The 25,112-nt window shown below is 39.7% G+C and overlaps 3 protein-coding genes and 1 long non-coding RNA gene across 10 annotated transcripts; all 4 read right to left on the bottom strand.

Annotated features, from left to right (window-relative positions):
- Positions 1 to 431: 431 nt before the first annotated feature.
- Positions 432 to 8,770, bottom strand: LOC138405881 (major histocompatibility complex class I-related gene protein-like). Of its 5 annotated transcripts, none has more exons than XM_069516148.1 (8): positions 8,598 to 8,770; positions 6,828 to 7,088; positions 5,519 to 5,797; positions 2,728 to 3,030; positions 2,305 to 2,415; positions 1,936 to 1,953; positions 1,351 to 1,435; positions 432 to 992 (listed from the first exon to the last, which is right to left on the bottom strand). In XM_069516148.1, the coding sequence occupies exons 1-7, from the start codon at positions 8,650 to 8,652 to the stop codon at positions 1,356 to 1,358; spliced, it is 1,107 nt and encodes a 368-aa protein (XP_069372249.1). In that variant the 5' UTR covers positions 8,653 to 8,770; the 3' UTR covers positions 432 to 992; positions 1,351 to 1,355. The 5 variants fall into 5 exon arrangements, with proteins under 5 accessions (XP_069372249.1, XP_069372251.1, XP_069372250.1 ...); XM_069516150.1 differs by having other exon boundaries at positions 8,602 to 8,755; XM_069516149.1 differs by lacking the exon at positions 1,936 to 1,953.
- Positions 3,225 to 4,133, bottom strand: LOC138405885 (uncharacterized). The gene is made up of 2 exons (XR_011239552.1): positions 3,630 to 4,133; positions 3,225 to 3,483 (listed from the first exon to the last, which is right to left on the bottom strand). It is a non-coding gene; the product is annotated as an uncharacterized lncRNA (long non-coding RNA).
- Positions 8,771 to 9,000: 230 nt separating the features above from the next.
- Positions 9,001 to 16,880, bottom strand: LOC138405884 (major histocompatibility complex class I-related gene protein-like). Of its 3 annotated transcripts, XM_069516159.1 has the most exons (8): positions 16,719 to 16,880; positions 14,985 to 15,242; positions 13,655 to 13,933; positions 12,636 to 12,938; positions 12,226 to 12,327; positions 11,857 to 11,874; positions 11,272 to 11,356; positions 9,001 to 10,912 (listed from the first exon to the last, which is right to left on the bottom strand). In XM_069516159.1, exons 1-7 carry the CDS (start codon positions 16,771 to 16,773, stop codon positions 11,277 to 11,279), a joined length of 1,095 nt encoding a protein of 364 aa, XP_069372260.1. In that variant the 5' UTR covers positions 16,774 to 16,880; the 3' UTR covers positions 9,001 to 10,912; positions 11,272 to 11,276. The 3 variants fall into 3 exon arrangements, with proteins under 3 accessions (XP_069372260.1, XP_069372261.1, XP_069372262.1); XM_069516160.1 differs by lacking the exon at positions 11,857 to 11,874; XM_069516161.1 differs by lacking the exon at positions 14,985 to 15,242 and having other exon boundaries at positions 16,719 to 16,860.
- Positions 16,881 to 17,120: 240 nt separating this feature from the next.
- Positions 17,121 to 24,975, bottom strand: LOC109646431 (tubulin beta chain-like). The gene is made up of 7 exons (XM_069516146.1): positions 24,668 to 24,975; positions 24,036 to 24,375; positions 20,911 to 21,019; positions 20,434 to 20,544; positions 19,608 to 19,852; positions 18,167 to 19,463; positions 17,121 to 17,832 (listed from the first exon to the last, which is right to left on the bottom strand). Exons 2-6 carry the CDS (start codon positions 24,090 to 24,092, stop codon positions 18,651 to 18,653), a joined length of 1,335 nt encoding a protein of 444 aa, XP_069372247.1. The 5' UTR covers positions 24,093 to 24,375; positions 24,668 to 24,975; the 3' UTR covers positions 17,121 to 17,832; positions 18,167 to 18,650.
- Between the last annotated feature and the right edge of the window lie 137 nt (positions 24,976 to 25,112).

Raw genomic sequence — 25,112 nt, 5'->3', positions numbered from 1 at the left:
CACAACCACAGGATCATTCATGCTCATGACTTGTGGTTTTCAGCTGATGAACAATCCTACACAGGAAAACTGTTTTGGTCCAGATTCGACCTTCATCCCTCACATCCCACATCGGCCCACATGCGGTGGGGAATGATGGCACTTGGGTGTTCTGCTCCTTTTCACCAGATCTGGGTCACAAGTCAACCCTGAATTAGTTTTGTGATATAATTTTACAAGTGGGCAACTTTAGAATCACATCCATTTTGTTTGGGCCACAAGAAGGAGACCAGAAGTGTCACATCATTACCTGAAGTGGTTCACATCCGCATGTTGTCTGGTCTGACTGTCTATGATGGACCTGTCCAGGTGAGTGTGTCTCAATAATGAACATTTGAACTTTCACAGATGTGTTCAACTTTTCTACACATTGAATCGTAAAGAGACAGAAATCCAAGAGAGTATCAGGGACTTTATTCAAAACACAAGTACAAAAGGAATGAAACAGCAAAGCAGCTTCATTTAACATTCATTTATAAAAACCCAACACGTCAACGTTCACTTTCTACACTGTAAAAATGAAAACTTAGAATTGCGTTACTGCGATTTCTAAAAATATAACAAAGGAAATGTAATGGATTTGTAAACTTAGTAAAAGTATTTTATTCAACTAACTTTACTTTGTTAAATTTGTAAAGTTGCTGAATTTATGACGGCAAAACACAAAATAGGAAGTTTGTGATGTGACACCTCTCACGTCTCATCAGGGGAAACGTGGCCTCACGTCATGAAGCTGAGTGTTCAGGTTGAATACAGGACAGAGATTCTGGATCTGCAGTTGCATATGTTGGCGGCTGTGGCTCAGGAGGTAGAGCGGATCGTTCACAGACACGAAAAAAACCTGACCCTGACGATCAGTTTATGATGTGAGTGATGAATAATCAGTGAACTCCCAGTGTAAGGGGGAGAATGTGGTGACACTGCTTCTTGTTCCAGTGCAAACGTCCATAAACCTAAAGTGAAAAAATAAAATGAAAGATTAAATGTTCAGTTCCACAAAGCCACGTAGTTTATGTATTTACAGTATTGAGACCTAATATTTCCACGATTCCCTCATTTAACAGTGAAACCAAATTTTACTCAGGAAAAAAAAATGGTTTTATCAACATTTGAATTGTTGTGTCACTGCTGATATTTGAGTTTTAATTTCAACATTGAATCTGTTAACGTGAAGGTTTCTGATCTGTGCCTTGCTCTTAAAAATCTCTAATGATTGTTTTCATTCTAATTAAAACAGAGGTTTTACACATGATCACACACGTGTTACTTTGCACTTAGTTTAAGTTTTGTTGAACATATGGAGCAACTCACTGTGTTCAGGAGGACGTCTCACTTGGAGAATTAGAAACTTGATCATCTGGGTTCAGAGGGTTTAAGACGTTTGGATCATTTCCAGCTGTGAGGTCAGAAACACATCATGAGACCATCCTCCTCTGAACAGACACTTTTATTACAAACAACCAACACTGCAGGGAACAGTCCTGAAAACTCTCTTCAGCACAAAATGAAGCCTATTTAATCTACGGAGGCTTTTCTAGAGTCCTGCACTGGGTCAGGTTCCTGTGGGGAGCCTCAAATCCATTGAAAGAAATATTGGCGGTAGTGTGGACAAGGCCTAAGTGAACATTTGTGGCAAATTTGAAGAAATTCCCTGAAAGCATTCTTGAGATATCGTGTTCACAAGATGGGGACGAACAGATGAACAGCCTGAAAACATAACGCCTCCCTGACTGGCGCCGGTGTGGACCAATAAAAAGTGGAGCAAAGAGGAGTTGGGGGTGTTTTATAAAACTGGACATGTTCGTACTTTCAGCTGCTGTGTCAACGTGACGTGACGTCCTAATAAAGCATATCAGTATAAAAAGAAAACACAGTAGAAATAGAAGTTTTACTTACGAGATGGGAGACATTCAGCTGAAATAAAAAGAAAATACAAATAATTTCAGTTATTACAGTTAAAAAAACAAACAGAATTTTGTCTTTGTTTTTTCTAGTGGCGATCCTCCTCAAACGATCCACAATATACTGTCACTTTTTATTGTTTGTGTGCTGGACGTTGTGTGCGGAGCTTTTTATGAACAGTCTATGGTGCAGAGTGAAGTTAGAAAACTTTGTGTGAACCCTGCAGCTCTTGAAACAGATGTTGGTGTGTGAGGAACTGAAGTTTGTTTCATGAGGTTTGATCCGGACGAAGCATTCGTTAAAAAACTCTGAAATAAAAACATCAGAAAAATATTGGACAAAGCTTCTGTGTTGGTCTCTCACCATTCCTCTTCCTGTACACGATGAATCCAATGACAGCGAGGACGACAGCGAGAGCGACCACTGCAGCGACGATGATGATGATGATGGTGGTGGTCACGTCAGTGGGCTTCTCTGTTGAGTGGAATAAAAAAACAAAGCATCACAACGTGAACAGATGAAGCAGGTTAGACGACAACAATCTCCCTGAACCACAATCCTGTACAATAGACACAACAAACACACACAGACAATCAACCTGTTTCTTTGTCCGGCTGTTGTTTTTAACACTGATCTAAATTTATTGATAAAAACTGATGAAAGAAAATGACCCAAAACCAAAAGAGAGAAAACTTCTCCTGCTACACGTCAGCATACATGACCTGCAGGACTGTTAGTGGAAATGAAACGTGTGTTTCCCACCGTCATCACTGACTCAAGTCTCACCTCTGTTGGACTCCACTGAGTCTTTGTCCAGTCTTTTGACGATGTCCTCCTTCACACCAGAGATCTGGAACACACAGTCGTACCTCCTCCAGTCTTCAGGTGGGATTGATGAAACCTGCAGGTCAGTGCTCATCTGGAAGGTCCCGTCATGGTTGGGGAGGACCTCTCCGACGTACACGTCCTCATGAAGCTCCTCTCCGTCTTTCCTCCAGAACAACATGGCTGAGTCGGGGTAGAAACCTGTAGCGTGGCAGCTGACTGGAGAGGAGGGAGACTTCTGGAGGAGAGACATCGAGGGAAGCTCTGGGGAGAAAGAAGAAAGACAGTTTATGGGTCATTCTAATGTATTGTATACTAATAATACCATTCCTGTTTGATTCCATTGATTTAGCATCAGTCATGTCTGTTCATATACGAGACAAGTGAAGAACTGTGAGATGTGAGCGAGACAGAGGCTGAAGTGATGCAAAGACACTGGGGTGGACGATATGACGTCAGAGTAATATCACAGTATTTATTGAAAGGTGACAGTTTTATATCAGGATATTTATTTTCTTTATACAAACACAAAGTAAACCTCATGTACTGAACAGGTCCTGATAACTTCTGGTTCATGTTGGTATTTTTTGTTAAAGTGCAAAGTGAGCGCAGGTCAGTCGGGGGGTGAGGAGGGAGGACACTCGGGCTGTGTCTCAATTCAGGGGCGGTCTAACACATTCACAGTAACATGAGGTCACTGTGACCTTGACCTTTGACCTTCAGGCTCCAAAATCTAATCAATAACTAATCGATCTCTGAGTCCAAGTGAACGTTTGTACCAAATCTGAAGCTGATCTGATGACATCATGTTCAAGAAAAACATAAACATATTTGTTTAGTCCACCGTGACCTTGACCTTTGACCTTTGGCTACAAAAATCAAGTGAGTTAATTCTAGAGTCAAAGTGAATGTTTGCACCAAATCTGAGGAAATTCTCTAAAGACATTCTGGAGATATCGTGTTCACAGTGATGGGACGGACGGACGACCCCAGAACATAATGCCAACGGCCACTAGGTGTCGCCAGAGCAGAGGCATAAAAAGAGCAGTGAGAGAGAGAGAGAGAGATTTTTCTTTCTAAGCCAGCTGGTCCACCGGCTCAGCTCCAACAGCACAGGGCACCCAGACCGTCCTCACACAATCCGGCCCCACCAAATTATAACTAAAGAAAAAGACAATTCCATCAACTATTGGACATCTGCAACCAAAACCCAAAGCTAACCCCAATGCTATTTGTCCCTAAACAGACAATACTCCATGGCAGATTATCTGAGCTCTGTCACTGACCCCAGACTGAGGAAAACGTTGACTATGTACAGACTCAGCAACCACAGCCTGGCCTTAGAGAGAGGCCGACACAGACAGACGTGGCTGTATCTGCACTGTCCGCACAGACAGGTAGAGACAGAGCAGCACTTCCTGCTGCACTGTGACGCATACACAGACATCAGAACACAGCTCTACACTCACTTTACACACACAACCCCAAATTTTGACAAACTCTCAGACCAAACTACTACATCATCTACTGGGAGAAAAAAGTGCCACTGCTGTAGAAGCTGTAAAATATGTGAGTGTCAGTCACAGAAGAAGAGAAAAGCTGCACAACAACCAGCTCACTGATGAAAATACTGATCATTAGATAGATACTGTTCTGTAATAATTACCTCTGTATGATACACACCTTTTTTAAATTGATATATAGTATAGTTTTATTAATGTATAGTATAGTTTTATTAATGTATAGTATAGTTGTATTGATGTAAAGTATAGTTTTATTCATGTATAGTATAGTTTTATTCATGTATAGTATAGTTTTATTAATGTATAGTATAGTTTTATTAATGTATAGTATAGTTGTATTGATGTAAAGTATAGTTTTATTCATGTATAGTATAGTTTTATTCATGTATAGTATAGTTTTATTCATGTATAGTATAGTTTTATTAATGTATAGTATAGTTTTATTAATGTATAGTATAGTTGTATTGATGTAAAGTATAGTTTTATTCATGTAAAGTATAGTTTTATTAATGTATAGTATAGTTGTATTGATGTAAAGTATAGTTTTATTCATGTATAGTATAGTTTTATTCATGTATAGTATAGTTTTATTAATGTATAGTATAGTTTTATTAATGTATAGTATAGTTGTATTGATGTAAAGTATAGTTTTATTCATGTAAAGTATAGTTTTATTAATGTATAGTATAGTTTTATTGATGTAAAGTATAGTTTTATTAATGTAAAGTATAGTTTTATTGATGTAAAGTATAGTTTTATTGATGTAAAGTATAGTTTTATTAATGTATAGTAAAGTTTTAATTGATTTAAAGTATAGTTTTATTCATGTAAAGTATAGTTTTATTAATGTATAGTATAGTTTTATTCATGTAAAGTATAGTTTTATTCATGTATAGTATAGTTTTATTCATGTATAGTATAGTTTTAATTGATGAATAATTTATTATTTTGCTAAAATAATACATTGTTTTGTATTATTTTATTTTTATATTATAACGCTTTGGCAATATTGTAATACACAGTCATGCCAATAAAGCTTATTGAATTGAGAGAGAGAGACAGACAGAGAGAGAGAAAGGAGGGAAGGAGAGAGAGAGACAGCGATGATGATAGAAAGTGAACAAACTGAGTCACAGCAGGTGTCTGTGTATCTGCTCTCGTTCACTGTGATGCCACAGAGTAAGAAATGAAAGAGGAACATCATGTTCATGGAGGTTATGTGATTTCACCTGTTCTCAGCAGAGAGCTCTTCCCATGCTCCAGGAAAATCTTCAGCCAGTAAGGACACACCTTGGTTAAGCGGTTCTTAAGATCTGCAAGTTGAGCTTTATCATTATTCAACTGCAGTTTGATGATAACAGCCTGTGGTCTTTGAGCGATCCACGTCTCTGTCTCCAGGTCAAATGATATCAAGTCTTCTCCATCATAAGCACCCTGAAGATAACTTTTAACTTCTCCAGTCTCATCGTCCCATTCACAGCCAGCCATGGCCTGGATAATGTGGACACCTGAGAGAGAGACAGAGATCTGAGCTGTTATTATCCTATCTCTCTCTCTCTCTCTCTCTCTCTCTCTCTCTCTCTCTCTCTCTCTCTCTCTCTCTCTCTCTCACTCACACACACTCTCTCACTCACACACACACACACACACACACCCCCAGGTTTCTGTAGCATCAAACTAGAGCATCACTCAGTCCAGTACAAACCTCCACCAAGGCCCAACACTCACCTCATGAAAACACATTTAAATTCACTAGAGACACGTTTTTATGACCAAGTTGCACAAACTCATAAATATCAGTCACTGAACATCTTATTTTTGAACAAGATCCATGAGTTACTCTGGGAAATCAAGGAAAATGTTGAAAAAGCTAAAGAGATAGAAAATATTCCTGGATCAGCTCCTGATCTGCAGCTGAATTTAAAGTTCTTCTCTGACCCATAACACATCCATCCACACAGTTTACTGCTCACACCAAATTCACAGTTGTTGATAAAGATTATTTTCTGCTGATCCAGTAATAAATGTCTTCTTCAGCACTACAGTATATAAATGTCTTCTGGCTTTGACACTGTGTTTGGGTAAATCTAATCCAACGTGTGATTCTCTGGTGTGTGTCTTATTTTGTGGACACACTGTGGTCAGCACAGTGACATGAATCTGTTGCTCTACTGTTGATTTGATATATTTCAGGTTCAAACTAATCATTCTGCTCGTTGTTGATTCTGGATTTTGTTAATGAATCAATCACTTGTTTAAACTCAAGCAAATATCAGAAAGTAGTGAAAATGTCTGTCACTGTATTTAATTCATCACAAAGTAAGAGAAGCAACAAACTCTAATATTTAAGAAACTTCACAAAACATTTCAGATTTTTACTTGTTAAAAAATTTAAATCTATTGATCACATGTTTGATTAATTAGTAAATATTTGAGATCAAATCAAATAAATGAAAATGTGAGTGTGTGTCTGTGTGTGTGTGTGTGTGTGTGTGTGTGTGTGTGTTGTTATTATTAGAGAGTGAAACGTAAACAAACCTTCAGTCTGGTTGAAGCTTTTCTTTAAGATTTCAATGCTGACTTTGAAGTCCTGCTGGTGACCCAAATAGTACTGAGTCACCCTCTCCCAGTAATGTGGATCTGTTGCCTTCAACATCCACTCCTGTTTGGGTTCTAATTTCTTTGTGTTGCTGTCATAGTGTTCGATCTGAACTTCATCAACATAACCAACATACACAAACTCTGGAAAGTTTGGGACTTGAGAGGACGCAGTGATGAAATACTTCAGAGAGTGAGTCCCTGCAAGAAAAAGTTAAAGTGACTTTAGTTTTCAGAATGTTTAATAAATCACTGCACTCAGAGTCAAGAAGACATGAAGCACATTCAACACAACTTCAGCATCTCTGTTGTGTGGTAAACAAACACAAAAACACATTGAGAGATAAAACGTCTGCTCCAAAGTCCAGACACTCTTTACTTTGAATTCTACGTCTTAAACATGGATTCAATCTAACGACTCAAAGATTCAATATGAGAAAATAATATTTTCTACTGCAGAGAATTTAATGTGAAGTGAAAACTACTTCAATTTCCAGTTACTACATGAGACATTTATTCTGAAAGTCCTCATTATCATATTCAAAATTCAAATTGTGAAATCATGAACATTTTGAACACAACATATGAGCTGTTAGTGGTGTCTCTCAGTCTATATATAAATATATATATATATATATATATATATATATAAATATATATATATATATATATTCCTCCATATATACACATATACATTTATACTGGACCCAGCTAACAAATCAAAGTGTGACGTTGTTACAGGAAGGGCTTGACTGTGTTTTAAATGTAGAGAATGTAGATTTTTTAATATGTATGTTTGGCACTGATTCCAAAGATGTTAATGTCAAATACTTATGACAAAGACATGTAACTGAGACTTTATGTTTAAATGTTAAACCATCAGATTCATGATAAATAACTAGAACTGTAATAATAATACAAAGAAAACACAAATATGACCAAACAGAACTTGAATGAAGAAAATAAACATGTATGTTTTTATCCCTGTTTTAAAATGTAAAGATAAATGCACATCTTCTTTGTTTATTGTGCACAAATGAAATTGGTGCATATGGACCAACACAAACACTGATACCTTCATATCTGAGACAGACTCATATCAAGCAGTCAGGCTTTAGTGCAGATGTGATCACATTAGAATGTATGAACAGACATCTGTCATTTCTTCATTATGGAGGCAGCCTCATCATGAGTCTTTGTCTCCCTGCTTCTTTTCACTTCTATCATTTACATTCTAGATGAATTTGTGTTGTGTGTTAGTAATAATTTGTGTTGATGGTATTGGAGTAGGAGGTCACACTGATAACAGATCATTCATTAGTAATGTGTCATGTCAGTCATGTTACTCACGGTCTTTATGCCTAAATGAGGTTGAATATTGAACCAACAAAGCAGGAAGCTGTTTGTCCTCAGCACTTTCTGTATCTATGGAAACAGCGCCACCAACTGACCACAATAAAAACCAGAACTGAGTCGTCGCCTTATTTGTCAGTTGAGCCAGTTTAGATGAATAATTGAGGTGTTTGATGGGAAATGAATCATCAACCATTAAACAGATGTTCAAATATATGTATTTACATCAATAACAGTCTTGATTCATATCAACAGACTGAACCTGTTATTTCTCCACAACTTTTTATAAACCAACATGAAACACGAGACACGTCATGAAGAACTCAGTGAAATAATCAAGTAGAAACTAGAACTCACTTGCCGTCGCGCTGTGTGTTCCTGCCAGTAGAAGCAGGAAAAGTAAAGTGTGCATTGTGAGCGGTGCTATATTTCTCTTTGCTGGACTGAAGGTAGATGAGGTCTTCGGTCCACAGAGAGACGGACTGTGGCTCCAGAGACAAAAACAACGAGATGAGAGGACACACAGAGAGGAGGGGACATCATCTGAGCCAATGAGAATTCAGGATCAGCCTCGACGTCACTTAAATCCAGGTAAACCAACTGAGGTAATTAACGGAAGTGAAAGTAAAGTTCTGGTCACCAGATGTGGGTCACAAGTCAACCCTGAATTAGTTCTGTGATATTATTTTACAAGTGGGCAATTTGAACTTTCACAGACGTTTTCAACTTTTCTACACATTGAATCACAAAGAGACAGAAATCCAAGAGAGTATCAGGGACTTTATTCAAAACACAAAAGGAATGAAACAGCAAAGCAGCTTCATTTAACATTCATTTATAAAAACTCAACACGTCAACGTTCACTTTCTACACTGTAAAAATCAAAACTTGGAATTGCGTTTTCTGCAATTTCTAAAAATATAACAAACAAAGAAAACTTAATGCATTTTGTAAACGTAGTAAAAGTATTTTCTTCAACTAACTTTACTTTGTTAAATTTGTAAAGTTGCTGAATTTATGACGGCAAAACACAAAATAGTAAGTTTGTGATGTGGCACCTCTCACGTCTCATCAGGGGAAACGTGGCCTCACGTCATGAAGCTGAGTGTTCAGGTTGAATACAGGACAGAGATTCTGGATCTGCAGTTGCATATGTTGGCGGCTGTGGCTCAGGAGGTAGAGCGGATCGTTCACAGACACGAAAACTACCCCTGACAGCTCAGTGGACAATGTGTGTGATTGACGTGTGACAGAAAAAACACTTTGTGAACGAGTGAATGTGACTGAATGTGAACGGTAAAGTGTCTGAGTGGTCGATAAGACAATATAAATGTATTTAAATGTTGTGATGGAGAACATCACTGCTCAGGGTGAAACATTTCACGTCTACATGTGGAATAAAGTGCTTCAATCCTCTGGAGCCTGGTGAGCAGTGACACTAGAACTCGCAGCTCTGAGAAAATGTGAAGTTTTTAAAATGACCAAAGATCAGTTCAGTGATTCGGCGTTTTTCGAACCTTTTCATTTTTGCAGTGTAAATGTTAACGAGGCTAAAACAGAAAAGTCCCTTGTCCCTAAAAACTAACAGGAAATCTGAAGAGAACCTTTCACATCAGAGGCTTAAAACATCCCACAACCCTTTTATAATCTCAACTCAAATGAACTTCTAATGTTTAAGAGCACAACAAAGCATGAATATAACCAAACAAACAAAACACAAGCAACTCTTGATTCATTCATTTCTTGTTCAGGCCAATTCAAGATAGAATCAAAACTAGATTTTTATATGATTCACTTCAAGAAATAAAATAAAAGCAGAATATTGACACAATTGGAAAACTAATTTTGTACTGACGCTCGTGTTGTGTGTACGTGTGTGAACACAACTTGTTATTGTGTGTAATCTGATGTCACCTGGTATAAATCATGAAGAAGTATATTTCCTGTAAATGACATTGAATCATTAACTGAATGATTTGTGTACGAGTCAAGTGATCAAGACGATTCACCACAGTGAAGATGAAGAACTTTATCCATCCACTTTCTATTCTGCAGAGACACTATGAGGACTGAAGTGTGTCACTGATTCTCAGCAGGTGTACAACACACAGAGAAAACCATGTACAACATCTGCAGCTCATTCACAGTCTCCATTTACGCAGCATGTTTTTCAATTGTATGAACATTGAATGTGTCACTTGTCCAAATCACACCAGATTCAACGCTGCACTTCCCCGGGCCCTTAACAACACACATGTCGAGTGTGAAGCAGATCAAATGAACGGTTCTCCAGAGACGTGAGTCACATACAAACAGATTTCTGGAATCATTAGACAGGTTATATTTCCAGACCCTAAGATGTGGATGTGTGGGCGTCTATATATGTATATTTACATTTGTATTATTTAGAAGGATTTTACAAGGATGCCCCAACACCAGGAATATAAAACTGAAACTATTTTGGATTTTTAACTAAAAGATCAGATTTAACCAACGCCACCATTTATATTTCAAATTTGTCAGTAGTATTGATTTGCGTTATTTGTATTTTGATAAATGTCTGACCCTGACGATCAGTTTATGATGTGAGTGATGAATAATCAGTGAACTCCCAGTGTAAGGGGGAGAATGTGGTGACACTGCTTCTTGTTCCAGTGCAAACGTCCATAAACCTAAAGTGAAAAAAAGAAAATGAAAGATTAAATGTTCAGTTCCACAAAGCCACGTAGTTTATGTATTTACAGTATTGAGACCTAATATTTCCACGATTCCCTCATTTAACAGTGAAACCAAATTTTACTCAGGAAAAAAAAATGGTTTTATCAACATTTGAATTGTTGTGTCACTGCTGATATTTGAGTTTTAATTTCAACATTGAATCTGTTAACGTGAAGGTTTCTGATCTGTGCCTTGCTCTTAAAAATCTCTAATGATTGTTTTCATTCTAATTAAAACAGAGGTTTTACACATGATCACACACGTGTTACTTTGCACTTAGTTTAAGTTTTGTTGAACATATGGAGCAACTCACTGTGTTCAGGAGGACGTCTCACTTGGAGGATTAGAAACTTGTCCATCTGGGTTCAGAGGGTTTAAGACGTTTGGATCATTTCCAGCTGTGAGGTCAGAAACACATCATGAGACCATCCTCCTCTGAACAGACACTTTTATTACAAACAACCAACACTGCAGGGAACAGTCCTGAAAACTCTCTTCAGCACAAAATGAAGCCTATTTAATCTACGGAGGCTTTTCTAGAGTCCTGCACTGGGTCAGGTTCCTGTGGGGAGCCTCAAATCCATTGAAAGAAATATTGGCAGTAGTGTGGACAAGGCCTAAGTGAGCATTTGTGGCAAATTTGAAGAAATTCCCTCAAAGCATTCTTGAGATATCGTGTTCACAAGATGGGGACGAACAGATGAACAGCCTGAAAACATAACGCCTCCCTGACTGGCGCCGGTGTGGACCAATAAAAAGTGGAGCAAAGAGGAGTTGGGGGTGTTTTATAAAACTGGACATGTTCGTACTTTCAGCTGCTGTGTCAACGTGACGTGACGTCCTCATAAAGCATATTAGTATAAAAAGAAAACAGAGTAGAAATAGAAGTTTTACTTACGAGATGGGGGACATTCAGCTGAAATAAAAAGAAAATACAAATAATTTCAGTTATTACAGTTAAAAAAACAAACAGAATTTTGTCTTTGTTTTTTCTAGTGGCGATCCTCCTCAAACGATCCACAATATACTGTCACTTTTTATTGTTTGTGTGCTGGACGTTGTGTGCGGAGCTTTTTATGAACAGTCTATGGTGCAGAGTGAAGTTAGAAAACTTTGTGTGAACCCTGCAGCTCTTGAAACAGATGTTGGTGTGTGAGGAACTGAAGTTTGTTTCAAGAGGTTTGATCCAGACGAAGCATTCGTTAAAAGAGTCTGAAATAAAAACACCAGAAAAATATTGGACAAAGCTTCTGTGTTGGTCTCTCACCATTCCTCTTCCTGTACACGATGAATCCAATGACAGCGAGGACGACAGCGAGAGCGACCACTGCAGCGACGATGATGGTGGTGGTCACGTCAGTGGGCTTCTCTGTTGAGTGGAATAAAAAAACAAAGCATCACAACCTGAACAGATGAAGCAGGTTAGACGACAACAATCTCCCTGAACCACAATCCTGTACAATAGACACAACAAACACACACAATCAACCTGTTTCTTTGTCCGGCTGTTGTTTTTAACACTGATCTAAATTTATTGATAAAAACTGAAGAAAGAAAATGACCCAAAACCAACAGAGAGAAAACTTCTCCTGCTACACGTCAGCATACATGACCTGCAGGACTGTTAGTGGAAATGTAATGTGTGTTTCCCACCGTCATCACTGACTCAAGTCTCACCTCTGTTGGACTCCACTGAGTCTTTGTCCAGTCTTTTGACGATGTCCTCCTTCACACCAGAGATCTGGAACACACAGTCGTACCTCCTCCAGTCTTCAGGTGGGATTGATGAAACCTGCAGGTCAGTGCTCATCTGGAAGGTCCCGTCATGGTTGGGGAGGACCTCTCCGACGTACACGTCCTCATGAAGCTCCTCTCCGTCTTTCCTCCAGAACAACATGGCTGAGTCGGGGTAGAAACCTGTAGCGTGGCAGCTGACTGGAGAGGAGGGAGACTTCTGGAGGAGAGACATCGAGGGAAGCTCTGGGGAGAAAGAAGAAAGACAGTTTATGGGTCATTCTAATGTATTGTATACTAATAATACCATTCCTGTTTGATTCCATTGATTTAGCATCAGTCATGTCTGTTCATATACGAGACAAGTGAAGAACTGTGAGATGTGAGCGAGACAGAGGCTGAAGTGATGCAAAGACACTGGGTGGACGATATGACGTCAGAGTAATATCACAGTATTTATTGAAAGGTGACAGTTTTATATCAGGATATTTATTTTCTTTATTCAAACACAAAGTAAACCTCATGTACTGAACAGGTCCTGATAACTTCTGGTTCATGTTGGTATTTTTTGTTAAAGTGCAAAGTGAGCGCAGGTCAGTCGGGGGGTGAGGAGGGAGGACACTCGGGCTGTGTCTCAATTCAGGGGCGGTCTAACACATTCACAGTAACATGAGGTCACTGTGACCTTGACCTTTGACCTTTGACCACCAAACTCTAATCAGTTCATCTTTGAGTCAAAGTGAATGTTTGCACCAAATCTGAGGAAATTCTCTAAAGACATTCTGGAGATATCGTGTTCACAGTGATGGGACGGACGGACGACCCCAGAACATAATGCCAGCGACCACTAGGTGTCGCCGGAGCAGAGGCATAAAAAGAGCAGTGAGAGAGAGAGAGAGAGAGAGAGAGAGAGTAAGAAATGAAAGAGGAACATCATGTTCATGGAGGTTATGTGATTTCACCTGTTCTCAGCAGAGAGCTCTTCCCATGCTCCACGAAAATCTTCAGCCAGTAAGGACACTCCTGGGTTAAGTAGTTCTTATTATATGCAATTCGAGCTTTATCATTATCCCACCTCAGTTTGGTGATAACAGCCTGTGGTGTTGGAGCGATATACGTCAGTGTCTCCAGGTCCAATGATATGAAGTCTTCTCCATCATAACCACACTGATGATAACCTTTAACTTCTCCAGTCTCATCGTCCCATTCACAACCAGACATCCACTGGATGATGTGGACACCTGAGAGAGAGACAGAGATCTGAGCTGTTACTATCACATCTTCATCACACACACACACGCACACACGCACACGCACACACACACACACACACACACACACACACACACACACACACACACACACACTCACACACACACTCACACACTCACACACTCACACACTCACACACTCACACACACACTCACACCCCCAGGTTTCTGTAGCATCAAACTAGAGCATCACTCAGTCCAGTACAAACCTCCACCAAGGCCCAACACTCACCTCATGAAAACACATTTAAATTCACTAGAGACACGTTTTTATGACCAAGTTGCACAAACTCATAAATATCAGTCACTGAACATCTTATTTTTGAACAAGATCCATGAGTTACTCTGGGAAATCAAGGAAAATGTTGAAAAAGCTAAAGAGATAGAAAATATTCCTGGATCAGCTCCTGATCTGCAGCTGAATTTAAAGTTCTTCTCTGACCCATAACACATCCATCCACACAGTTTACTGCTCACACCAAATTCACAGTTGTTGATAAAGATTTTTTTCTGCTGATCCAGTAATAAATGTCTTCTTCAGCACTACACTATATAAATGTCTTCTGGCTTTGACACTGTGTTTGGGTAAATCTAATCCAACGTGTGATTCTCTGGTGTGTGTCTTATTTTGTGGACACACTGTGGTCAGCACAGTGACATGAATCTGCTGCTCTACTGTTGATTTGATATATATTTCAGGTTCAAACTAATCATTCTGCTCGTTGTTGATTCTGGATTTTGTTAATGAATCAATCACTTGTTTAAACTCAAGCAAATATCAGAAAGTAGTGAAAATGTCTGTCACTGTATTTAATTCATCAGAAAGTAAGAGAAGCAACAAACTCTAATATTTAAGAAACTTCACAAAACATTTCAGATTTTTACTTGTTAAAAAAATTTAAATCTATTGATCACATGTTTGATTAATTAGTAAATATTTGAGATCAAATCAAATAAATGAAAATGTGAGTGTGTGTGTCTGTGTGTGTTGTTATTATTAGAGAGTAAAACGTAAACAAACCTTCAGTGTGGTTGAAGCGTTCCTTTAAGATTTCCATTTCAACTTTGAATCTCTGCTGTGCATCTAAAGACTTCTGAGTGTGAATCTCCCAGTACTGTGAAACTGTCTTCAACATCCAGTCCTGTTTGGGTTCTGCTTTCATTGTGTTGCTGTCATAGTGAGTCATCTGAACTTCATCAACGAAACCAACAGCCACAAACTCTGGAAAGTTTGGGACTTGAGAGGACCCAGTGAAGAAATACTTCAGAGAGTGAGTCCCTGCAAGAAAAGTTAAAGTGACTTTAGTTTTCAGAATGTTTAATAAATCACTGCACTCAGAGTCAAGAAGACATGAAGCACATTCAACACAACTTCAGCATCTCTGTTGTGTGGTAAACAAACACAAAAATACATTGAGAGATAAAACGTCTGCTCCAGAGTCCAGACACTCTTTACTTTGAATTCTACGTCTTAAACATGGATTCAATCTAACGACTCAAAGATTTAATATGAGAAAATAATATTTTCTACTGCAGAGAATTTAATGTGAAGTGAAAACTACTTCAATTTCCAGTTACTACATGAGACATTTATTCTGAAAGTCCTCATTATCATATTCAAAATTAAAATTGTGAAATCATGAACATTTTGAACACAACATATGAGCTGTTAGTGGTTTCTCTCAGTCTATATATAAATATATATATATATATATATTCCTCCATATATACACATATACATTTATACTGGACCCAGCTAACAAATCAAAGTGTGACGTTGTTACAGGAAGGGCTTGACTGTGTTTTAAATGTATAGAATGTAGATTTTTTAATATGTATGTTTGGCACTGATTCCAAAGATGTTAATGTCAAATACTTATGACAAAGACATGTAACTGAGACTTTATGTTTAAATGTTAAACCATTAGATTCATGATAAATAACTAGAACTGTAATAATAATACAAAGAAAACACAAATATTACCAAACAGAACTTGAATGAAGAAAATAAACATGTATGTTTTTATCCATGTTTTAAAATGTAAAGATAAATGCACATCTTCTTTGTTTATTGTGCACAAATGAAATTGGTGCATATGGACCAACACAAACACTGATACCTTCATATCTGAGACAGACTCATATCAAGCAGTCAGGCTTTAGTGCAGATGTGATCACATTAGAAAGTATGAACAGACATCTGTCATTTCTTCATTATGGAGGCAGCCTCATCATGAGTCTTTGTCTCCCTGCTTCTTTTCACTTCTATCATTTACATTCTAGATGAATTTGTGTTGTGTGTTAGTAATAATTTGTGTTGATGGTATTGGAGTAGGAGGTCACATTGATAACAGATCATTCATTAGTAATGTGTCATGTCAGTCATGTTACTCACGGTCTTTATGCCTAAATGAGGTTGAATATTGAACCAACAAAGCAGGAAGCTGTTTGTCCTCAGCACTTTCTGTATCTATGGAAACAGCGCCACCAACTGACCACAATAAAAACCGAAACTGAGTCGTCGCCTTATTTGTCAGTTGAGCCAGTTTAGATGAATAATTGAGGTGTTTGATGGGAAATGAACCATCAACCATTAAACAGATGTTCAAATATATGTATTTACATCAATAACAGTCTTGATTCACATCAACAGACTGAACCTGTTATTTCTCCACAACTTTTTATAAACCAACATGAAACACGAGACACGTCATGAAGAACTCAGTGAAATAATCAAGTAGAAACTAGAACTCACTTGCCGTCGCGCTGTGTGTTCCTGCCAGTAGAAGCAGGAAAAGTAAAGTGTGCATTGTGAGCGGTGCTATATTTCTCTTTGCTGGACTGAAGGTAGATGAGGTCTTCTGTCCACAGAGAGACGGACTGTGGCTCCAGAGACAAAAAAAACGAGATGAGAGGACACACAGAGAGGAGGGGACATCATCTGAGCCAATGAGAATTCAGGATCAGCCTTACGTCACTTAAATCAAGGTGAATAATCTGAGGTAATTAACGGAAGTGAAAGTAAAGTTCTGGTCACCAGATCTGGGTCACAAGTCAACCCTGAATTAGGTTTGTGATATTATTTTACAAGTGGGCAATTTGAACTTTCACAGACGTGTTCAACTTTTCTACACGTTGAATCACAAAGAGACAGAAATCCAAGAGAGTATCAGGGACTTTATTCAAAACACAAAAGGAATGAAACAGCAAAGCAGCTTCATTTAACATTCATTTATAAAAACCCAACACGTCAACGTTCACTTTCTACACTGTAAAAATGAAAACTTGGAATTGCGTTACTGCGATTTCTTAATGTTCTCCAGAGACGTGAGTCACATACAAACAGATTTCTGGAATCATTAGACAGGTTATATCTCCAGACCCTAAGATGTGGATGTGTGGGCGTCTATATATGTATATTTAGATTTGTATTATTTAGAAGGATTTTACAAGGATGCCCCAACACCAGGAATATAAAACTGAAACTCTTTTGATTTTGTTGAAGATGATCTTTAAATTAACTGTATGTGAACAGTGTTGTGACACTTTCAATGTTTTTTAAAACGTGTTTTACTTCACTCCAGGTCAGAAAAAGTCATAATCCTCATTTGATTTACCAATATTTTAACAAACATTTCATCAGAGGTAAGTTCACATTTCTTATTTTAACTAAAAGATCAAATTTAACCGACGCCACCATTTATATTTCATATTTATCAGTAGTTTTGATTTGCGTTATTTGTATTTTGATAAATGTCTGACCCTGACGATCAGTTTATGATGTGAGTGATGAATAATCAGTGAACTCCCAGTGTAAGGGGGAGAATGTGGTGACACTGCTCCTTGTTCCAGTGCAAACGTCCATAAACCTAAAGTGAAAAAAAGAAAATGAAAGATTAAATGTTCAGTTCCACAAAGCCACGTATTTTATGTATTTACAGTATTGAGACCTAATATTTCCACGATTCCCTCATTTAACAGTGAAACCAAATTTTACTCAGGAAAAAAAAAATGGTTTTATAAACATTTGAATTGTTGTGTCACTGCTGATATTTGAGTTTTAATTTCAACATTGAATCTGTTAACGTGAAGGTTTCTGATCTGTGCCTGGCTCTTAAAAATCTCTAATGATTGTTTTGGTTCTAATTAACTAATTAACTTTGCACTTAGTTTAAGTTTTGTTGAACATATGGAGCAACTCACTGTGTTCAGGAGGACGTCTCACTTGGAGGATTAGAAACGTGATCATCTGGGTTCAGAGGCTTTAAGACGTTTGGATCATTTCCAGCTGTGAGGTCAGAAACACATCATGAGACCATCCTCCTCTGAACAGACACTTTTATTACAAACAACCAACACTGCAGGGAACAGTCCAGAAAACTCTCTTCAGCACAAAATGACATCACCATTTAAATACTTTAACTGTAGAAAACTAAAATCCAAAAGGAAAACAATTGTTCAAATTGATATAAAACACTGTTTCTAATGGAAGAGATTCGATTAAATTAAGAGCAATGTTTCCTTCAAATCAGTAATTTAACCAAATAAACTGTGGCAAATTAATTTGGTCACATAATTTTTCCTCCATCAACCAGATTCTCTAACTATTCGTACAAATCTGTTCTTCTTCATTTCATTCAATGTTTGTTTTTTTCTTTTTGGTTATGAACTTCCTCTTCTGTCGTTTTTAGGCGTCCTCTTCCTGCTGCTCTTCAAACTCGCCCTCCTCCTCGGCTGTGGCGTCCTGGTACTGCTGGTACTCGGACACCAGGTCATTCATGTTGCTCTCCGCCTCTGTGAACTCCATCTCGTCCATGCCCTCGCCGGTGTACCAGTGGAGGAAGGCCTTGCGGCGGAACATGGCGGTGAACTGCTCAGAGATGCGCTTAAACAGCTCCTGGATGGCCGTGCTGTTGCCAATGAAGGTGACGGCCATCTTGAGGCCGCGCGGCGGGATGTCGCAGACGGCCGTCTTGACGTTGTTGGGGATCCACTCCACAAAGTAGCTGCTGTTCTTGTTTTGGACGTTCAGCATCTGCTCATCCACCTCCTTCATGGACATGCGGCCACGGAACACGGCAGCCACCGTCAGGTAGCGCCCGTGGCGAGGGTCACAGGCCGCCATCATGTTTTTGGCATCAAACACCTGCTGAGTTAGCTCGGGCACCGTCAGGGCACGGTACTGCTGGCTCCCTCGGCTGGTCAGAGGGGCAAAGCCAGGCATGAAGAAGTGGAGACGAGGGAAGGGCACCATGTTTACAGCCAGTTTCCTCAGATCGGCGTTAAGCTGCCCGGGGAAACGCAGGCAGGTGGTCACACCGCTCATGGTGGCAGAAACCAGGTGGTTGAGGTCACCGTAAGTGGGCGTGGTGAGCTTGAGAGTACGGAAGCAGATGTCGTACAGGGCCTCGTTGTCAATGCAGTAGGTCTCGTCTGTGTTTTCAACCAGCTGGTGGACAGACAGTGTGGCGTTGTACGGCTCAACCACTGTATCCGACACCTGCAGACAGACAGAGAGGGAACTTGCAGAGGATTATACAGATTATTGGTTGATTTAAGGTTTGGGAGAAATCACTGGATCTGTAGTCAAAGTCTCAAAGCACCAGGTGAAAATAGACAACGCATCAGACAGTATTTGAGTTACCTTGGGAGAGGGCACCACACTGAAGGTGTTCATGATGCGGTCGGGGTACTCCTCTCTGATCTTGCTGATGAGCAGCGTCCCCATGCCGGAGCCGGTGCCTCCGCCCAGGGAGTGCGTGAGCTGGAAGCCCTGCAGACACTCGCAGCTCTCAGCCTCCTTCCTCACCACGTCCAGGACCGAGTCCACCAGCTCCGCCCCCTCTGTGTAGTGACCTTTGGCCCAGTTGTTTCCTGCTCCACTTTGACCTGAGGAAAATAAAACCATCACCAATTCTCTCCTGTCTCTCACTGAAGACGCATGAGACTGTAAACATCTGTCTAATGTTGTTTTCCCATTATGATGATTAATCCGAAACCAAATGGTCACAGTGACTGTTTCACAGCATCTTTCAACCAGTGCCCCTCCACACGACTGCAGATATTATTTAAATGGGTATTCTGCACTGCACGTTTGGTCACGTGAGCCAAACAATTACAAGCAAGAAGTCTGTGTGTTGAAAGAATCTCCACGAAACAAAGACAAACTACTGGAAAGGATCAAATGTAGCTGCTGCCCTTTTATCTGATGAATCAAAGTCATAATTGACAGATTCATATATTATCAATACAGATTTTCGTTGAAGTCCTGAAACGTAGACGTGTGGATGCAGCCACAATTCATCCTTCAACTGGAGCCCAGACCCCGGTGGCAGCAGCTGATCAAACGTACAGAGGTCAAATCTGCAGTTTTACTGTCACACCAACACGTCTCAGCTGGAGAAGATGTTAAACTCAACCATGACCTCTGACCTCCTGTGGAGATGAAAGCCACATTAAAGTTTTCTTACCAAAGACAAAGTTGTCAGGTCTGAAGATCTGCCCAAAGGGTCCAGATCGGACTGAGTCCATGGTGCCGGGTTCCAGGTCGACCAGGATGGCTCTGGGCACATACTTCCCACCTACACACACAAGGATAACCACAACACATCAGACACTACATGCAACTACACAACTTTGAGACACAAGTGACACTGAAAATTTCAGGCCTTCTGGTTCTAACACTGACTTTTTGTACTGAAAACTTCAGTTGTTGAAAATAATAAAAGTGTGATGAAAAGAAATGAGCCTCGTGTTTAACAGGATGAAAAACTCAGACTGTAAAGAAGTTTACTGGCTGGTGTGTTAGTGTAGTACCACCACCTTTTACTGAGGCCCACATTTATTTGACTTTACTTTAGTTTTTTAGCTGCTAAATAAAACTCTAGTTACATGGTCAAATGTAAACATTTAAAACCAGGAAATCAGGAGAAGCATCGTGTACTTACCAGTGGCTTCGTTGTAATACACACTGATCCTGTCCAGCTGTAAGTCGCTGTCCCCATGGTACGTTCCCGTTGGGTCGATGCCGTGCTCGTCACTGATCACTTCCCAGAACTACACAAACACACAGGCCAACACATTATGAGTACAGAGGGTGTGTATGTTAACGTTAAAAAATATTCTCCTCATGAACTTAAATTAAAACTGTCATGATGCTTTCCTGTGCTGACGTTTATCTGTGTGGACTCTTTGTCTTTATGGACTTTTACCTTCTTGTTGTCCTTGTGTTTGGTTTTTATTTATTTGGTTTATGTTTTTGTCGGTTCTTTATTTATGTTGTTTATTATCTCCACTCTGATTTCCGTGGACTCTACTTCCTGTCTTTGTCGGGTTTCTCTCCTGCTACGTTCAGACTTTTCTATTCAACTAATAATCCAGGATTTTTTGGCTTTATTTTCTAGATAGTGGGAGGAGGCTTGGTCCATTTTTATTTACACTATGACCTAAACCGATCCAATCTGATGTCTGACAATTCACCGGGATTGAAACCTGTCATTTGCAGCGATCCGTGAAAATACTACTACTTTAAAGAGACGTTATCTGTTTGTGCATATGAAGCAAGAACCAGTTTACAGCCGCTCCTCTGAGTGTTTCCCAGGGACACGCTGTCATCTGATCTTAACGAGATCACCCAAACACAACATGTTCTGTCGCACCTCTGTTTCCTCTCCCTGCGCTGTTTTCTAAAACCTTGTGATGAACTGTACTCTCTGCATCTCTGTGGTCATCATGCTGATTAAACGACATGAACAGTTTCTATCATGTTGTGCATGTGTGGTGAAATACTGAACACGAGCATGAAGCGACATCTCAGATCTGTTCTCACTCAAAGAATGTTTGAGACTAAGAAACTGTCACGTTGATACACAAAGAAGAGAATCTCAAAAGTCTGAGATAAGTAAGAGGAGCAAGAGACACAACGACCACAAAGAGACACAACGACCACAAAGAGACACAACGACCACAAAGACCCACAACGACCACAAAGAGACACAACGACCACAAAGAGACACAACGACCACAAAGAGACACAACGACCACAAAGAGACACAACGACCACAAAGAGACACAACGACCACAAAGAGACACAACGACCACAACACTTGTCAAACATTTTCAAATTCTCTGAGTCTAGTTTTTGATTCTGAGAAGTAGAAAACTGATTGAACCATTAACCAATTGTAAAATCAACACTTGCTCATAAGAGTCGCTGAGTTTCTTAGTTACTGACAGGAATTAAAAATAATATTCAAATTAATTTTTTATAGGACCTGCAGACTCGACGCTCAAAGGGTCAGTGAACGCAGCGCTCTCTCAGAGGACTGAGTCGGCCTCGTTTCTAAAGGATGAGACACTAAAGACAAACTCTGTTAAGACAAGAGCACAGACTGTCAAAGCGGCTCAGTCAGCTGCTCCTAATCTGTGCCGACCACTGCATGACTGTGTGTGTGTGTGTGTGTGTGTGTGTGTGTGTGTGTGTGTGTGTGTGTGTGTGTGTGTGTGTGTGTGTGTGTGTGTGTGTGTGTGTGTGTGTGTGTGTGTGGACAAAGATGGAGAGATAAGCAGCGTGAGAGGGAAAGAAAATCCAACTTTTTAATCTTCACCTCACTATCTCTGGCCGTCCTTGAATTCCCCCCCCCCCCGTGGTCACCATGGAGACAAGCTGTTAACTTTAGTTAAGCTGTTTCTAAGAAAGAAAAAACATCTACAACATTTTACTGAGCAAGGAACAGAAATTACAAATTAGAAGGTCACCTGACGAGTGCTGATCTAAAAAGATCAACAACATAAAGTCACATCTCTGAAGCTTGTCGTATTTTAAAATGTGATTATTATTCAGAAGTGCTGAAATCTGGATCATAGATGTTTGAGAAGTTCTCCAGTGACAGTCGGTTGGAGCTGGACGGGGTGAGTGAGTTGATCCATCGTGAATTGAGGTCGACCTCAGCCTCGCTAAGTCTTCTGTAAATACCCGTCGTCACTGATCTGGGCCGTCGAGCTGCCGTCAGCATGAAAAGACAGAAATCATCTTTTCAACGCCCATTTTGACTTTTCTAGTTTGGACCATGTCCCATCTGCTATTGTGGAGGAGGCGGGGTTTGAGCAGAGGGAGATTGAGGTCATTTGGCTTCACTTTTGAGGATCTGTCAACTTTTATCCAAAAAAACCTGATGAATAGAAACTGGTTTGTGTTACAGATGTTTCCAGCTCACATGTAAACAGGGTTTTTGGGCCCCACACACACACACACACACTACGTTCCTCTTCTCTGCCTCAGCACATGTCTCCTTTCTTTCTCTTTTTCTCTCCTCTCACTCTTTTCTTAGTGACGAGGAGTTCAGCTCACCAGGCGGTTAAGACGACGGCAGCTGGGCCCGAGCGTCTGCTCCAGTCTGACCAGCTTCATTAATCACGGATCAGTGACTTAAGAGTTTGTGTCAACAGTTTAAAATGGGAATTTTTAAATGTGCAGGGATATTGTGAGAAAACTCATTTCAATACGATCACGATAATATTTCTATATAGATTTTCAAAGTGTGTAGTTTCATATGATGGTGTTGGTTATATTCATGTGTGAGCTCTGTCTGAACAGTGAATCTTACAAACTGTTACAACAGCATTAAGTCAGATTTTCTATTTCATGTCTATTGTGAGTTTAATGACTTTTAAAACGAATCTGTGCACCAGCCTTGTAAAATCTATTAGAATAATTCAAAGTGTGCACACACACACACACTTTTCTGAATAAAGAAAAACTGAATTAGGATGAAGTTATCGAAAAGAAAAAGGTATTTGTATTGATATACTCAAGTACTTTTGACAGATGAACAGATTTAAGGGTTGACTGAGTGACGTGGGCCTTGTTATATATTTCAACACATTCACTTGTTATGTGAGATATATTATATTTGTATTTTATTTCTATAACGCAATGAAATTATTTAGTGAAGCTGTCAAACTCCAGAACAAAGAAAATGCCTCATTAAAAAGTTTTAATACTAAAAACACTGAACATGAAAACTGTAAAAAAAATTAAAAAAAATAAAATAAAATAAAAACTCGTTCTTACCTTTGCACCGATCTGGTTCCCGCACTGACCCGCCTGGATGTGCACGATCTCCCGCATGTTGGCTGCTGGTTGTCGGTGGAGGTGAAGCGGAGGAGGCGGAGGAGTGAAGCCGGACCGAGACGCTCTTCAGGCGGACTGACGCTCCGAGGGCCCCGCGCTCCGCAGCGACCCCTGCAGGCGGGGAGAAACATTACATGGCACCGTCCGCGCTTCTGATTGGCTGCTGTGGCTGCAGGGCCGGCGCTGATTGGTTGAACGGGCAGGAAGAATTTTGTCTTCCCATGAGGGATTTCCCTGTCTCCAATCCAGGGGCCGGAAGAGGAGAGGCGTGTTGTCATGACTACCCCGTTGGAGCCAATTAACAGAATAAAACAAAACAGTAGAAACGAATAGAAGAGAAAACAGGAGAAATATAAAATAGAACGATAATGAATCAGGAAGGTTTAACTTCCTGAAACCAAAAGTTCACAAACTAAAACTGAACAAACTGCAGCGAAGTTCCACAACAGAACCTCCGGAGTCATTGAAACAAAAAGATTCAAACACATCGTTCAAACAGGAAACAGGATATCGACACACGTTCTCTGTGTATTCGTCTAAAAACAGAAGAAAGTGTTAAAATCTAAACGCGCCTGTGACCAGAGTCAACCTCGACAAGAGTCTGACGGCGGCCGCCATGATGGAGTCCTCTCGTGTTGTTGTAGTTCACGGTTTGTCCACGGGACGGCGCCAAAGCACCGAGTGTCTGATTTCATTTCCGGTTCCGTATACGAATCGTAAGGGTTTTATTTTGAAATCAATTACCGGAACTATATTTTTGCAGTGTATCTAGCTTGATAGTAATTGTGCAGTTCCTGTCTGTGGCCGCTAGATGGCGGAAATACCCGCCGTCACATTCACACTGGCGTCTGAACAGTTTAGTTGTAGTGACGCCCTGCGACCACCAGAGGGCAGTGTATTAATCAAGTTAAAATAATAGCGTACAACTCTTTCCGGTAACAACTTTCAAAAATAAAACGTTTTCTTCTTCTTCTATTTCTAAAAAAAGCATTAGTGTTAAAAGCAACACTTCCTCCC

Source organism: Paralichthys olivaceus, chromosome 20 (assembly GCF_024713975.1).
Source record: "Paralichthys olivaceus isolate ysfri-2021 chromosome 20, ASM2471397v2, whole genome shotgun sequence".
Lineage (NCBI taxonomy): Eukaryota > Metazoa > Chordata > Actinopteri > Pleuronectiformes > Paralichthyidae > Paralichthys > Paralichthys olivaceus.
The sequence above is the reverse complement of the archived record's forward strand: the minus strand, read 5'-3'. Positions and strand labels throughout refer to the sequence as shown.